At 55.9% G+C, this 16,001-nt stretch overlaps 1 protein-coding gene across 2 annotated transcripts in view; it reads left to right on the top strand.

Moving 5' to 3' along the window:
- Window positions 1-14,271, top strand: part of LOC133356736 (5'-nucleotidase domain-containing protein 3-like) — a 44,007-nt gene extending 29,736 nt beyond the window's left edge. The window contains exons 8-14 of one of the 2 annotated variants that reach the window (XM_061574392.1): window positions 1,524-1,626; window positions 4,858-4,959; window positions 5,410-5,491; window positions 7,825-7,911; window positions 11,431-11,571; window positions 12,544-12,608; window positions 13,621-14,271. In XM_061574392.1, the coding sequence (XP_061430376.1) occupies window positions 1,524-1,626; window positions 4,858-4,959; window positions 5,410-5,491; window positions 7,825-7,911; window positions 11,431-11,571; window positions 12,544-12,608; window positions 13,621-13,930 (890 nt within the window). In that variant the 3' untranslated portion in view covers window positions 13,931-14,271. The remainder of the gene's footprint in view (window positions 1-1,523; window positions 1,627-4,857; window positions 4,960-5,409; window positions 5,492-7,824; window positions 7,912-11,430; window positions 11,572-12,543; window positions 12,609-13,620) is intronic. The other variant, XM_061574393.1, reaches the window with a different exon arrangement.
- The last annotated feature ends 1,730 nt before the right edge of the window (window positions 14,272-16,001 follow it).

Raw genomic sequence — 16,001 nt, 5'->3', positions numbered from 1 at the left:
TGGTGAAAGCGCCACCGCTGGGACATGCGATCGCCCCCCCCCCCCCACCAAATTAAACAATGGAGCTTCCAGTCCAATCAGACTCCCGGCACGAGGGAACTGCCCCAGGGAACTGCCCCCAGGGAACTTCCCCCAGGGAACTGCCCCCAGGGAACTGCCCCCAGGGAACTGCCCCCAGGGAACTGCCCCCCAGCCAACTGCCCCCAGAGACGTACACACACACACGCATGTGCACACACACACACACGCATGTGCACACACACACACGCGCGCGTGCAGACACGGTATGTACAAAGACAAAGATCCCCCGTATAGCCTTTAACAGACTGTTGGGGCAAGTGCTGTTAGCGAGCACCTGTGAAGGCTGGCACGGCACACGAGCAGGTGGATTGCTAACACCACGCCCGGCCGCCTTTGTCTCCCTAGTGGCGATGCTTACACGTCGCACCAGGTACTTATTTGAGGCCGAGTCGACCTAGGGGAGGCCCAGGATCGGTTCAGATAATCGTCACTCGTGTTGGCCGTGAGTGGGAATTGAACCTGGGTCGCCAGGTTCGTAGCGCAGCACACTGACCGCTACACTACCGCTCCCCACAAACATACACACACATACATACACACACATATATGTACACGCACACACAAGCATACACACACGCATACACACACATACACAAGCATATGTACACGCACACACAAGCATACACACACATACACAAGCGTACGTACACGCACACACAAGCGTACGTACGTAGCCAAGCGTGCTTATCGGAGGTGCGAGGGAAGGAAAAAACACAAAAAGCAAGTCTAAAGAAACGAGTTTTCAATCTAGATGATGGTGATTTCAAAGTGGCTTCCATATATCGGAAGGAGGAAGAGCGTTCCAGACGGCCACAGAAGCTCATCTGACAGCGCGCGATGCGGTGACCACCGTCTTCGTTTGATGGCGAGCCAAAAGCCGCTGATGAGGATGACCGGCGTTAGCGTGATGGTTCATGCTCCTCCTGTCTCTCTCTGTCTCTATGTCTCTCTGTCTCTTTCCGTGTCTCTCTCTCTGTCTGTCTTTCTGTCTCTCTCTGTCTCTCTGTCTGTCTCTCTCGCTGTCTCTCTCTCTGTCTCTCTCCGTGTCTCTCTCCGTGTCTCTCTCCGTGTCTCTCTCTGTCTCTCTCCTCCTGTCTCTCTCTGTCTCTCTCTGTCTCTCTCTGTCTCTCTCTGTCTCTCTGTCTGTCTCTCTCGCTGTCTCTCTCGCTGTCTCTCTCTCTGTCTCTCTCCGTGTCTCTCTCCGTGTCTCTCTCTGTCTCTCTCCTCCTGTCTCTCCGTGTCCCTCCATCTCTCTCTCTCGCTCTCTCTGTCTCTCTCCGTGTCTCTCTCCGTGTCTCTCTGTCTCTCTCTCCTCCTGTCTGTATTTCTCTCTGTCTCTCTCCTCTCTTGCTCTCTGCCTCTCTCTATGTCTCTCTCTCTGTCTCTCTGTCTCTCTCTCCTCCTGTCTGTCTCCCTACCCGGTGTCTCCGCTGCGTCTGCAGAGCGCTACATCCTGCACGGCAAGGAGACCCACGACATCCTCCACAAGTTGACCGCCAGCGGCAAGAAGCTCTTCCTCATCACCAACAGCCCCTTCAGCTTCGTGTGAGCAACCGCCGTTTACTCTAGTAATCCCGTTACTATAGTAATCCCGTTACTATAGTATTCCCGTGACTCAAGTAATCCCGTTACTATAGCAATCCCGTTAATATAGTAGTCCTGTTACTATAATAATCCCGTTACTCTAGTAATCCCGTTACTCTAGTAATCACGTTACTCTAGTAACCCCGTTGCTAAAGTAATCCAGTTACTCTAGTAAGCCAGTTACTCTAGTAACCCCGTTACTCTAGTAATCCCGTTACTATAGTAACCCTGTTAGTATAGTAATCCCGTTACTATAGTAAACACATTACTCTAGTAATCCCGTTACCATAGTAATCAAGTTACTATAGTAATATCGTTACTCTAGTAATCCCGTTACTCTAGTATCCAGTGACTCTAGTAATCACGTTACTCTAGTAATTTCGTTACTCTAGTAACCCTGTTACTCTAGTAATCCCGTTACTCTAGTATCCAGTTACTCCAGTAATCCCGTTACTCTAGTAATCCTGTTACTCTAGTAATTTCGTTACTCTAGTAATTCAGTTACTCTAGTAATCCCGTTACTCTAGTAATCCCGTTACTCTAGTAATCCTGTTACTCTAGTAATCCCGTTACTCTAGTAATCCTGTTACTCTAGTAATTTCGTTACTCTAGTATTCACGTTACTCTAGTAATCCCCTTACTCTAGTAATCCCGTTACTATAGTAATCCCGTCACTCTAGTAATCCCGTTACTCTAGTAATCATGTTACTCTAGTAATCCCGTTACTCTAGTAATCCCGTTACTCTAGTAATCCTGATACTCTAGTATTCACGTTACTCTAGTAATCCAGTTACTCAAGTAAGCCCGTTACTCTAGTGATCCCGTTACTTTAGTAATCCAGTTACTCTAGTAATCCTGATACTCTAGTATTCACGTTACTCTAGTAATCCCGTTACTCTAGTAATCCTGATACTCTAGTATTCACGTTACTCTAGTAATCCAGTTACTCAAGTAAGCCCGTTACTCTAGTGATCCCGTTACTTTAGTAATCCCGTTACTCTAGTAATCCTGATACTCTAGTATTCACGTTACTCTAGTAATCCAGTTACTCAAGTAATCCCGTTACTCTAGTGATCCCGTTACTTTAGTAATCCAGTTACTCTAGTAATCCCGTTACTATAGTAATCCAGTTACTATAGTAATCCAGTTACTCTAGTAATCCTGTTACTCTAGTGATCCCGTTACTCTAGTAATCCCGTTACTCTAGTGATCCCGTTACTCTAGCAATCCAGTTACTATAGTAATCCCGTTACTATAGTGATCCCGTCGCTCTAGTAATCCCGTTACTCTAGTAATCCCGTTACTCTAGTGATCCCGTTACTCTAGTAATCCCGTTACTCTAGTGATCCCGTTACTCTAGTAATCCAGTTACTATAGTAATCCCGTTACTCTAGTGATCCCGTTGCTCTAGTAATCCCGTTACTCTAGTAATCCCGTAACTATAGCAATATGGTTAGGCTAGTAATCCGATCACTAGCAATATGGTCGTGCTAGTAATCCCATTACTTTAGTAATCCGATCACTCTATTAATCCCGTCACTCTAGTAATATGGTTACACTAGTAATCCCGTTACTGCAGTAATCCAGTTACTCTCGTAATCCGATCACTCGAGTAATCTGGTTACGATAGTAATCCGATTACTCTAACAATATGGTCGCTCTAGTAATCCCATTACTTTAGTAATCCGATCACTCTATATTAATCCCGTCACTAGTAATATGATTACACTAGTAATCCGATTACTTTATCAATCTGGTCGCCCTGGTAATCCCATTACTTTAGTAATCCGATCACTCTATTAATCCCATCACTCTAGTAATATGGTTACGCTAGTAATCCGATTAGTTGCTGTCCCCCCATATCCCGGGGTTGTAATCCCATCACTCTGATTACTCGAGCGAAGCATTCGATGATGCATCGTCATTGACGATCCCTCGTGATGGGACTTTGCAGGATGAATGTTGAGATGTTATAAGGGGCACGGGGTGACCAGTCAGGTCTGGGTTGGTCTGTAACACGGGAGGGCACCATCTGCCATTCAAACAAACCAAGAAGCCAAGCCTAAAGTAGAGTCCCCGTTTTTCTGTCCCCTTTGTCAAAGGAGCTTCCGCAGATTTCTACGGAGCCCATTTGTGACCCCCCCCCCAATAGGTTGCTCATGGCTCGGGCCATGGCTTGTTTAACCTGGGGGGGGGGGGCGGGATTTTACAGCTCTGCTCATTTCTGCCATGTGGCTCCAAGTGTGTGTGTGTGTGAGTGTGTGAGTGTGTGGGAGTGTGTGGGTGCGTGTGTGAGTGTGTGAGTGTGTGGGAGTGTGTGTGAGTGTGTGGGAGTGTGTGTGAGTGTGTGTGAGTGTGTGGGAGTGCGTGTGAGTGCGAGAGCGTGTGAGTGCGTATGTGAGTGTGTGGGAGTGTGAGTGTGTGTGTGTGAGTGTGTGAGTGTGTGTGTGAGTGTGTGTGTGAGTGTGTGTGTGAGTGTGTGAGAGTGTGTGTGAGTGTGTGGGAGGGTGAGTGCGTGTGAGTGTGTGTGAGTGTGTGTGAGTGTTCGTGTGTGAGTGTGTGAGTGCGTGTGAGAGCGCGTTAGTGTGTGTGGGAGTGTGTGTGAGTGTGTGAGTGTGTGTGTGTGAGTGTGTGTGAGAGTGTATGAGTGTGTGTCTGAGTGTGTGTGTGTGAGTGTATGAGTGTGAGAGCGCGTGAGTGTGTGTGTGAGTGTGTGTGTGAGTGTGTGAGTGTGTGTGAGAGCGCGTGAGTGAGTGTGTATGAGTGTGTATGAGTGTAGGTCCTCGCTAACAGCACTTGCCCCAACATTCTGTTAAGGCTATACGGGGGATCTTTGTAAATGAGTGTGAGTGTATGGGAGTATGTGTGTATGTGTGTGTGTGGAGCGGTGGTGCAGTGGTTAGCGCTACGCTGCGCTATGAACCCAGTGACCACAGTTCGATTCCCGCTGACGGCCAACACCGGTGACGATTATCTGAGCCGGTCCTGGGCCTCCCCTAGGTCGGCTCGGCCTCAAATAAGTACCCAGTGCGGTGTGTAGTAAACATCGCCACTGGGGAGACAAAGGCGGTCGGGCGTGGTGCTGACCACCCACCCCCTCGTGTGCCGTGCCGGCCTTCATAGGCGCTGCTCGCAAACAGCACTTGCCCCTACAGTCTGTTGAGGCTACACGGGGGATCTTTGTCTTTGTAGCGACAAGGGCATGCGGTACATGGTGGGGAAGGACTGGAGGGACCTCTTTGACGTGGTCATCGTGAAGGCCGACAAACCGAGCTTCTTCAACGACAAGCGGAAGTGAGCCCACGTGTGTGTGTGTGCAGTGTGTGTGCAGTGTGTGTGTGCAGTGTGTGTGTGCAGTGTGTGTGCAGTGTGTGTGTGCGTGTGTACACTGTGTGTGTGTGTACACTGTGTGTGTGCGTGTGTACACTGTGTGTGTGTGTGCGCACACTGTGTGTGTGTACACAGTGTGTGTGTGTGTGTGTATAATGTGTGTGTGTGTATACGTACAATGTGTGTGTGTGTATACTGTGTGTGTGTGTGTATACTGTGTGTGTGTGTGCACTGTGTGTGTGTGTACACTGTGTGTGTGTGCACTGTGTGTGTGTGTGTGTGTACACTGTGTGTGTGTGTACGATGCGTGTGTGTGTACACTGTGTGTGTGTACACTGTGTGTGTGTGTGCACTGTGTATGATGTGTGTATACACTGTGTGTGTGTGTACAATGTGTGTGCGTGTGTCACCTAGACCGTTCCGCCGGCTGGACGCGCAGGGTGGACTCCAGTGGGACCGCATCACGGCTCTGCACAAGGGCGAGGTGTACAAGCAGGTACCGCCACGTCTACCCACTCACCCCCGCCACCTCCTCCTCCTCCTCACCCCCTCCTCACTGCCACTCGGGTCCCTCCTCCTCCTCACCCCCTCCTCACCGCCACTCAGAGACCCATAGACTCACATAGAGACCCGTAGACTCGCATAGAGACCCGTAGACTCACACAGAGACGTAGACTCACGCAGAGACCCGTAGACTCACGCAGAGACCCGTAGACTCACACAGAGACCCGTAGACTCACACAGAGACCCACAGACTCACGCAGAGACCCGTAGACTCACACAGAGACGTAGACTCACACAGAGACCCGTAGACTCACACAGAGACCCGTATACTCACACAGAGACCCGTAGACTCACAGAGAGACCCGTAGACTCACACAGAGACCCGTAGACTCACACAGAGACCCGTAGACTCACGCAGAGACCCGTAGACTCACACAGAGACCCATAAACTCACACAGACACCCATAGACTCACACAGAGACCCGTAGACTCACGCAGAGACCCGTAGACTCACATAGAGACCCGTAGACTCACACAGAGACCCGTAGACTCACACAGAGACTCGTAGACTCACACAGAGACCCGTAGACTCACGCAGAGACCCGTAGACCCACGCAGAGACCCGTAGACTCACACAGAGACCCGTAGACTCACACAGAGACCCGTAGACCCACCCAGAGACCCGTAGACTCACGCAGAGACCCGTAGACTCACGCAGAGACCCATAGACTCGCGTAGAGACCCGTAGACTCTCACAGAGACCAGTAGACTCACACAGAGACCAGTAGACTCACACAGAGACCAGTAGACTCTCACAGAGACCAGTAGACTCACACAGAGACCCGTAGACTCACACAGAGACCCCTAGACTCACACAGAGACCCATTGACTCACACAGAGACCCGTATACTCACACAGAGACCCGTAGACTCACACAGAGACCCCTAGACTCACACAGAGACCCATTGACTCACACAGAGACCCGTATACTCACACAGAGACCCGTAGACTCACACAGAGACCCGTAGACTCACACAGAGACCCATTGACTCACGCAGAGACCCGTAGACTCGCGTAGAGACCCGTAGACTCTCACAGAGACCAGTAGACTCACACAGAGACCCGTAGACTCACACAGAGACCCGTATACTCACACAGAGACTTGTAGACTCACACAGAGACCCCTAGACTCATACAGAGACCCATTGACTCACACAGAGACCCGTAGACTCACATAGAGACTCGTAGACTCACACAGAGACCCATTGACTCACACAGAGACCCGTAGTCCCACCCAGAGACCCGTAGACTCACATAAAAACCCGTAGACTCACATAGAGACTCGTAGACTCACGTAGAGACCCATAGACTCACACAGAGACCCATAGACTCACGTAGAGACCCGTAGACCTACGCAGAGACCCATAGATTCACAGAGACTCATTGACTCACATAGAGACCCATAGAATTGCATAGAGACAAAGTGGGTTCACTCATAGACTCACGTTCGGACACATAGACTCACATAGAGACCCGCTTAGAGACCCAATGACTCGCACGGAGACCCAGAGACTCGCACGGAGACCTATAGAGACTTGCAAAGAGTCGGGTTGACTCGATCATTGAGTTGACCACGAGACCCTGTGACGGAGCGAGGAGGACTCTGAACGGCCGGGTGGACTCGGCAGGGTGGACTTGCACGGCTGGCTACGTACGGTGCGAAGAAAGTTCGTGCGTACTGTATCCGTACTGTACGTACAAGCCCAAAGCGTCGAGCTTGCGAGCGACAAAGCAGCCCGACGAGTTGAACTCCTGAGCGGTGATTGACAGAGCATGCGCTAGTGCGTGTGCGTGTCGTGCGTGTGTGTGTCATGCGTGTGCGTCGTGCGTGTCGTGCGTGTGCGTGTCATGCGTGTGCGTGTCATGCGTGTCATGCGTGTGCTCTTGTGCGTGTGCGTGTCATGCGTGTGCGTGTCGTGCTTTCGTGCGTGTGCGTGTCGTGCGTGTGTGCACTCATGCGTGTGCGTGTCGTGCTTTCGTGCGTGTGCGTGTGCGTCGTGCGTGTGTGCACTCGTGCGTGTGCGTGTGCGTCGTGCGTGTGTGCACTCATGCGTGTGCGTGTGCGTCGTGCGTGTGTGCACTCATGCGTGTGCGTGTGCGTCGTGCGTGTCGTTAAAAAAGACGCGGGTCCCACTCGCGCTCACGGCCGCCAGCACCGGTGACGATTGGATGAACCGGCACGTAAACATTCGCGGCACTTGCCCCGGCGGCCCCTTACAGGCTACGCGGGGGACCTTTGTCTGTTGTGTGGTGGCGCGTGCGCAGGGCAACCTGTACGAGTTCATGCGGCTCACGGGCTGGGTGGGCTCCCACGTGCTCTACTTCGGGGACCACATCTACAGCGACCTCGCGGTACCGCGGCCAGGCTCGCCCACGCAGAGACACGCGCACCTGCAGTGACACTCACCTGCAGTGGCACACACCTGCAGTGACACACATCTATACTGATACACACCTGCAGTGGCATGCACCTGCAGTGACACTCACCTGCAGTGACACACACCTGCAGTGGCACTCACCTGCAGTGACACTCACCTGCAGTGACACACACCTGCAGTGGCACGCACCTGCAGTGGCACGCACCTGCAGTGACACTCACCTGCAGTGACACACACCTGCAGTGACACTCACCTGCAGTGACACTCACCTGCAGTGACACACACCTGCAGTGACACACACCTGCAGTGACACTCACCTGCAGTGACACACACCTGCAGTGACACACACCTGCAGTGACACTCACCTGCAGTGGCACACACCTGCAGTGACACACACCTGCAGTGACACTCACCTGCAGTGACACACACCTGCAGAGACACTCACCTGGAGTGACACACACCTGCAGTGACACTCACCTGCAGTGACACTCACCTGCAGTGACACGCACCTGCAGTGACACACACCTGCAGTGACACTCACCTGCAGTGACACTCACCTGCAGTGACACACACCTGCAGTGACACTCACCTGCAGTGACACACACCTGCAGTGACACTCACCTGCAGTGACACACACCTGCAGTGACACTCACCTGCAGTGACACACACCTGCAGTGACACTCACCTGCAGTGACACTCACCTGCAGTGACACTCACCTGCAGTGACACACACCTGCAGTGACACTCACCTGCAGTAACACACACCTGCAGTGGCACTCACCTGCAGTGACACTCACCTGCAGTGACACTCACCCGGAGTGGCACACACCTGCAGTGACACTCACCTGCAGTGACACTCACCTGCAGTGACACTCATCTGCAGTGACACTCACTTGCAGTGACACGGACCTGCAGTGACACTCACCTGCAGTGACACTCACCTGCAGTGACACTCACCTGCAGTGACACTCACTTGCAGTGACACGGACCTGCAGTGACACACACCTGCAGTGACACACACCTGCAGTGACACTCACCTGCAGTGACACTCACCTGCAGTGACACGCACCTGCAGTGACACGCACCTGCAGTGACACGCACCTGCAGTGACACGCACCTGCAGTGACACGCACCTGCAGTGACACTCACCTGCAGTGACACACACCTGCAGTGACACTCACCTGCAGAGACACACACCTGCAGTGACACTCACCTGCAGTGACACTCACCTGCAGTGACACACACCTGCAGTGACACACACCTGCAGTGACACACACGTGCAGTGACACACACACCTGCAGTGACACTCACCTGCAGTGACACACACCTGCAGTGACACACACGTGCAGTGACACACACCTGCAGTGACACTCACCTGCAGTGACACTCACCTGCAGTGACACGCACCTGCAGTGGCACGCACCTGCAGTGGCACGCACCTGCAGTGACACTCACCTGCAGTGACACACACCTGCAGTGACACTCACCTGCAGTGACACTCACCTGCAGTGACACACACCTGCAGTGACACTCACCTGCAGTGACACTCACCTGCAGTGACACACACCTGCAGTGACACACACCTGCAGTGACACTCACCTGCAGTGGCACACACCTGCAGTGACACACACCTGCAGTGACACTCACCTGCAGTGACACACACCTGCAGAGACACTCACCTGGAGTGACACACACCTGCAGTGACACTCACCTGCAGTGACACTCACCTGCAGTGACACTCACCTGCAGTGACACACACCTGCAGTGACACTCACCTGCAGTGACACACACCTGCAGTGACACTCACCTGCAGTGACACACACCTGCAGTGACACTCACCTGCAGTGACACTCACCTGCAGTGACACTCACCTGCAGTGACACACACCTGCAGTGACACTCACCTGCAGTGACACACACCTGCAGTGACACTCACCTGCAGTGACACACACCTGCAGTGACACTCACCTGCAGTGACACACACCTGCAGTGGCACTCACCTGCAGTGGCACTCACCTGCAGTGACACTCACCTGCAGTGACACTCACCTGCAGTGACACTCACCCGGAGTGGCACACACCTGCAGTGACACTCACCTGCAGTGACACTCACCTGCAGTGACACTCACCTGCAGTGACACGGACCTGCAGTGACACTCACCTGCAGTGACACTCACCTGCAGTGACACTCACCTGCAGTGACACTCACTTGCAGTGACACGGACCTGCAGTGACACACACCTGCAGTGACACGCACCTGGAGTGACACGCACCTGCAGTGACACGCACCTGCAGTGACACGCACCTGCAGTGACACGCACCTGCAGTGACACTCACCTGCAATGACACACACCTGCAGTGACACTCACCTGCAGAGACACACACCTGCAGTGACACTCACCTGCAGTGACACTCACCTGCAGTGACACACACCTGCAGTGACACACACCTGCAGTGACACACACATGCAGTGACACACACACCTGCAGTGACACTCACCTGCAGTGACACACACCTGCAGTGACACACACGTGCAGTGACACACACCTGCAGTGACACACACACCTGCAGTGACACACACCTGCAGTGACACACACCTGCAGTGACACACACCTGCAGTGACACTCACCTGCAGTGACACTCACCTGCAGTGACACACACCTGCAGTGACACTCACCTGCAGTGACACTCTATAGTGATACACATCTATAGTGATACACATCTATACTGACACTCTATAGAGATACACATCTATAGAGATACACATCTATACTGACACCCTATAGAGATACACATCTATAGAGATACACATCTATACTGACACTCTATAGAGATACACATCTATAGAGATACACATCTATACTGACACTCTATAGAGATACACATCTATACTGATACACATCTATAGAGATACACATCTATACTGACACTCTATAGAGATACACATCTATAGTGATACACATCTATACTGACACTCTATAGAGATACACATCTATAGTGATACACATCTATACTGACACTCTATAGAGATACACATCTATAGAGATACACATCTATAGAGATACACATCTATAGTGATACACATCTATACTGACACTCTATAGAGATACACATCTATAGTGATACACATCTATAGTGACACTCTATAGAGACACATCTATAGAGAAACACCTCCATGAAGCGCTATGTATATATTTATCTCTCCCGCCACTCTTCTATAGCTCTACATTCTCAAACACACTCTCATGGCCGCGTTAATAATGCATGCACGCGCGCCACCACCACCACTACCGACACCACCACCACCACCGACACCACCGCCACCACCGCCACCGCCACCGCACAACACCACAGGTCGAGGCGGAGCAGGCCGGCTCGTACTGCGAGATCGGCCACAGCGCCGGCGACCCCACCGCCGACGCCACCAGGACCAGCTCCGCCGCCATCACCAGCGCGACCGCGGTGCCACCCCTCCTCCTCCTCCTCCTCCGGCAGGACCTGACGTTGCGCCACGGATGGAGGACGGGCGCCATCATCCCGGAGCTGCGCGACGAGATCAACACCATCAACTCGGCCGAGTATACGCGCCAGCTCACCTGGCTGCAGGCGCTCACGGGGCTCATCGACCGCATGCAGGTGAGCCGGAGGGTGAGCGGGCGGGTGAGCGGGCAGGTGAGCGGGCGGGTGAGCGAGCGGGCGAGTGAGCGAGCGGGTGAGCCGGCGGGTGAGTGAGCGGGCGGGTGAGCCGGCGGGTGAGTGAGCGGGCGGGTGAGCCGGCGGGTGAGTGAGCGGGCGGGTGAGCCGGCGGGTGAGTGAGCGGGCGGGTGAGCCGGCGGGTGAGTGAGCGGGCGGGTGAGCCGGCGGGTGAGTGAGCGGGCGGGTGAGCCGGCGGGTGAGCCGGCGGGTGAGCCGGCGGGTGAGTGAGCGGGCGGGTGAGCCGGCGGGTGAGTGAGCGGGTGGGTGAGCCGGCGGGCGGGTGAGCCGGCGGGCGGGTGAGCCGGCGGGTGGGTGAGCGGGCGGGTGAGCCGGTGGGTGAGCTGGCGGGTGAGTGAGCGGGCGGGTGAGCCGGCGGGTGAGCTGGCGGGTGAGTGAGCGGGCGGGTGAGCCGGCGGGTGAGCTGGCGGGTGAGCTGGCGGGTGAGTGAGCCGGCGGGTGAGCCGGCGGGTGAGTGAGCCGGCGGGTGAGCCGGCGGGTGAGTGAGCGGGCGGGTGAGCCGGTGGGTGAGTGAGCGGGCGGGTGAGCCGGTGGGTGAGTGAGCCGGCAGGTGAGCGGGCGGGTCAGCCGGCGGGTGAGTCTGCGGGTGAGTCGGCAGGTGAGTGAGCGAGTGAGCCGGCCGTGGGGGGGGGGGGGGGGGGGGGGGCGTCGAGCAGGAGCGGGGGAGGAGTTGACACGAGTTGACGATTCTGTGCTGAGACGCGCAGCTGTGCGAGTGACTGATAGGACGGTACCTGCGCAAGCAATAGGACACTCACCTGCATGGTAGGACCACGCAACTCTGTGAGTGACAGGCAGCGATAGCACACACACCTGTGTGATATGACCACGCACCGGTGTGCTGGTGCGGTACGTCACCGCGTGCTCCGCCGTGTGGCTGCGTGCGCTCGGCAGGTTTACCGGAGCCCCGAGTGCCTCGAGGTCGTGCAAGAGTGGGACCGTGAGCGCCAGGAGCTCCGGTGAGAATGCATCCACCAGCCTGCTCACTCACTCACCCACTTACTAACTCACTCACTAACTCACTCACTTACTAACTCACTTACTCACTAACTTACTCACTAACTCACTTACTCACTAACTCACTCACCTACTGACCCACTCACTTGCCCACTCGCCCACTAACCTACCCACTCACTCGCTCGTCCACTCACTCACTAACTCACCCACCACTCACTCACTCACCCCCTAACCTCTCGCTCATTCACTCAAAATGCACTCGCTCACCCACTCGGTCATCCACTTCCCCACTCACTCACTCCACTCACTCACCCACGAACCCACTCACCCACCACTCACTCACTCGCCCCCTAACCTCTCGCTCACTCGCTCAAAATGCACTCGCTCACCCACTCGGTCATCCACTTCCCCACTCACTCACTCACCCACGTACCCACTCACCCACCACTCACTCACTCACTCACCCCCTAACCTCTCGCTCACTCGCTCAAATTGCACTCGCTCACCCACTCAGTCATCCACTTCCCCGCTCACTCACTCACTCGCTCACGCACGTACCCACTCACCCACCACTCACTCACTCACTCGCTCACCCACGAACCAACTTGCCCACCCGCTTGCGTGTCCACCAGCCAACTCGCAAACTTAATCGCCCACTCACCCGCTCACTCTCTCTCTGGGATCGTATCGATCCAAAACGGGCAATGCCGCACACGCCGACTCGTTCCAAGAGTTCATACTCTTAGGTTTTTTCGGTAAAGTCACGTAGGTAAAAATTTTTTTTTTATAAAAGTAAAATAAAATAAAAATCACGACGTTTCGGAGGCAACACAAGCTTCCGTCTTCAGGTGGAACCGTCACAGCACGATAGCTGCATCAAGTAAATGAGAAATTCCAAGAACACAGTAATTGTATATATACTGGTTGAGGGTGGGAGGAGCCAAGGTAGGCCATCCCTCCCCAATTTCTCTTCCACTCTAACCGCGCCCACCACCCCTCCCCCCTGCCACACAGAACGGTGACCAAGAGCCTGTTCAACCCCCAGTTCGGCAGCCTGTTCCGCACGCACCAGAACCCGACGTACTTCAACCGGCGGCTGTCGCGCTTCGCCGACGTCTACATGACGTGCGTCAGCTGCCTGCTCAACTACGACCTGCAGCACACCTTCTTCCCGCGCCGGGCGCCGCTGCAGCACGAGGCGCCGCTCTGGCTGGACCAGCTGTGCATCGGCTGCCTGGGACTCCCACGCCGGGAGACGGTCGCCGCCGCCGCCGCCGCCGTGGCCGCCGGTTCTGCCGCCGCGACGCAGCAGGAGCGGCAGTGACGGGGCGCTCGGTCCGCATGTGGTCGGCATGAGCGTTAGCGTGCGAGCGTGAGTGTGAGTGTGAGCATGAGCGTGAGCGAGCGTGAGTGTGAGCGTGAGTGTGAGCGAGTGTGAGCGTGAGCGAGCACGAGCGCGAGTGTGATCGAGCGTGAGCGTGAGCGAGCACGAGCGTGAGCGTGAGTGTGAGCGAGCGTGAGCGAGTGTGAGCGAGTGTGAGTGTGAGCGTGCGAGCGTGAGCGCGAGTGTGAGCGAGTGTGAGTGTGAGCGTGCGAGCGAGCGCGAGTGTGAGCGAGTGTGAGCGTGAGCGAGCGCGAGCGAGCGCGAGTGTGAGCGAGCGCGAGTGTGAGCGAGCGCGAGTGTGAGCGAGCGCGAGTGCGCGAGTGTGAGCGAGCGCGAGTGTGAGCGAGCGCGAGTGTGAGCGAGCGCGAGTGTGAGCGAGCGCGAGTGTGAGCGAGCGCGAGCGTGAGCGAGCGCGAGCGTGAGCGAGCGCGAGCGTGAGCGAGCGCGAGCGTGAGCGAGCGCGAGCGTGAGCGAGCGCGAGCGTGAGCGAGCGCGAGCGTGAGCGAGCGCGAGCGTGAGCGAGCGCGAGCGTGAGCGAGCGCGAGCGTGAGCGAGCGCGAGCGTGAGCGAGCGCGAGCGTGAGCGAGCGCGAGCGTGAGCGAGCGCGAGCGTGAGCGAGCGCGAGCGAGCGCGAGCGTGCGCGAGCGCGAGCGTGAGCGAGCGCGAGCGTGAGCGAGCGTGAGCGAGCGCGAGCGTGCGCGAGCGTGAGCGAGCGTGAGCGAGCGCGAGCGTGCGCGAGCGTGAGCGAGCGCGAGCGAGCGCGAGCGTGAGCGAGCGTGAGCGAGCGCGAGCGTGCGCGAGCGTGAGCGAGTGTGAGCGAGCGCGAGTGTGAGCGAGCGCGAGTGTGAGCGAGCGCGAGTGTGAGCGAGTGTGCGCGAGTGTGAGCGAGTGTGAGCGAGTGTGAGCGAGCGAGCGTGAGCGTGTGAGCGTGCGAGCGTGAGCGCGTGAGCGTGCGAGCGTGAGCGTGTGAGCGTGCGAGCGTGAGCGTGAGTGTGAGCGAGTGTGAGCGAGCATGAGTGTGAGCGAGCATGAGTGCGAGCGAGTGTAAGCGAGCGAGCGCATTGCACGTGGGGACGATGGCGCGCTGCGGCGTACCCGCCGCCCCCGCGGGTCGACAAGCACTCCTGGCGCTCGATAGGCCGGAGCCGGGGGGGGTAGGAGGGTCGTGCGTGAGCGTGGCTGACCCGGGTCATGCGCTGGCCCCCGGTAGGAGGGTCGTGCGTGAGCGTGGCTGACCCGGGTCATGCGCTGGCCCCCGGTAGGAGGGTCGTGCGTAAGCGTGGCTGACCCGGGTCATGCGCTGGCCCCCGGTAGGAGGGTCGTGCGTGAGCGTGGCTGACCCGGGTCATGCGCTGGCCCCCGGTAGGAGGGTCGTGCGTGAGCGTGGCTGACCCGGGGCGAGTGCTGACCTCCGGTAGGAGGGTCGTGCGTGAGCGTGGCTGACCCGGGTCATGCGCTGGCCCCCGGTAGGAGGGTCGTGCGTGAGCGTGGCTGACCCGGGGCGAGCGCTGACCTCCGGTAGGAGGGTCGTGCGTGAGCCTGACTGACCCGGGTCGTGCGCCAACCCCCGGCGCGAGAAGGCGAGCGAGAGATTTGTGGAGGAGGAGGGGGGGTGGTGTCGCTGTTGAGCCTTTGGGGTCATTTTCTGTCCTTGCACGTGGAGTACAAATCGCTATTTTTGTTTGTTTGTTAATGCTGCAAGATGACGGGGGGGGGGGGGGGGTGATGCTTTAACGGGCGAAGGGAAATGTATACAATGCGATGATGTTATTTTTTAAATGTTTAATAACTGGACAAGATTTGTTTACGTAAATAGAACATGGCAATTCGCCACTAGTACAGCACTAACCGGTTGTGTGTTGGAGAGCCAAGCCACCGCGACGTTTCGCCCAGTAATTACCACCGGCTTCATCAAGCGACAGCCAGACTCGTGGAGAAATCCTCCTCCTGTTTCGTTCCTTAAATAGAGGGGGTCGATGTGATGGCATCACTTGTGAGCCCTTCTTGAGAG

The sequence above is a fragment of the Lethenteron reissneri genome, chromosome 55, assembly GCF_015708825.2.
Source record: "Lethenteron reissneri isolate LAM-NWPU_2019-01 chromosome 55, ASM1570882v1, whole genome shotgun sequence".
NCBI lineage: Eukaryota > Metazoa > Chordata > Hyperoartia > Petromyzontiformes > Petromyzontidae > Lethenteron > Lethenteron reissneri.
Note: the sequence above shows the minus strand (reverse complement) of the source record. Positions and strands in the feature narration are given on the sequence as shown.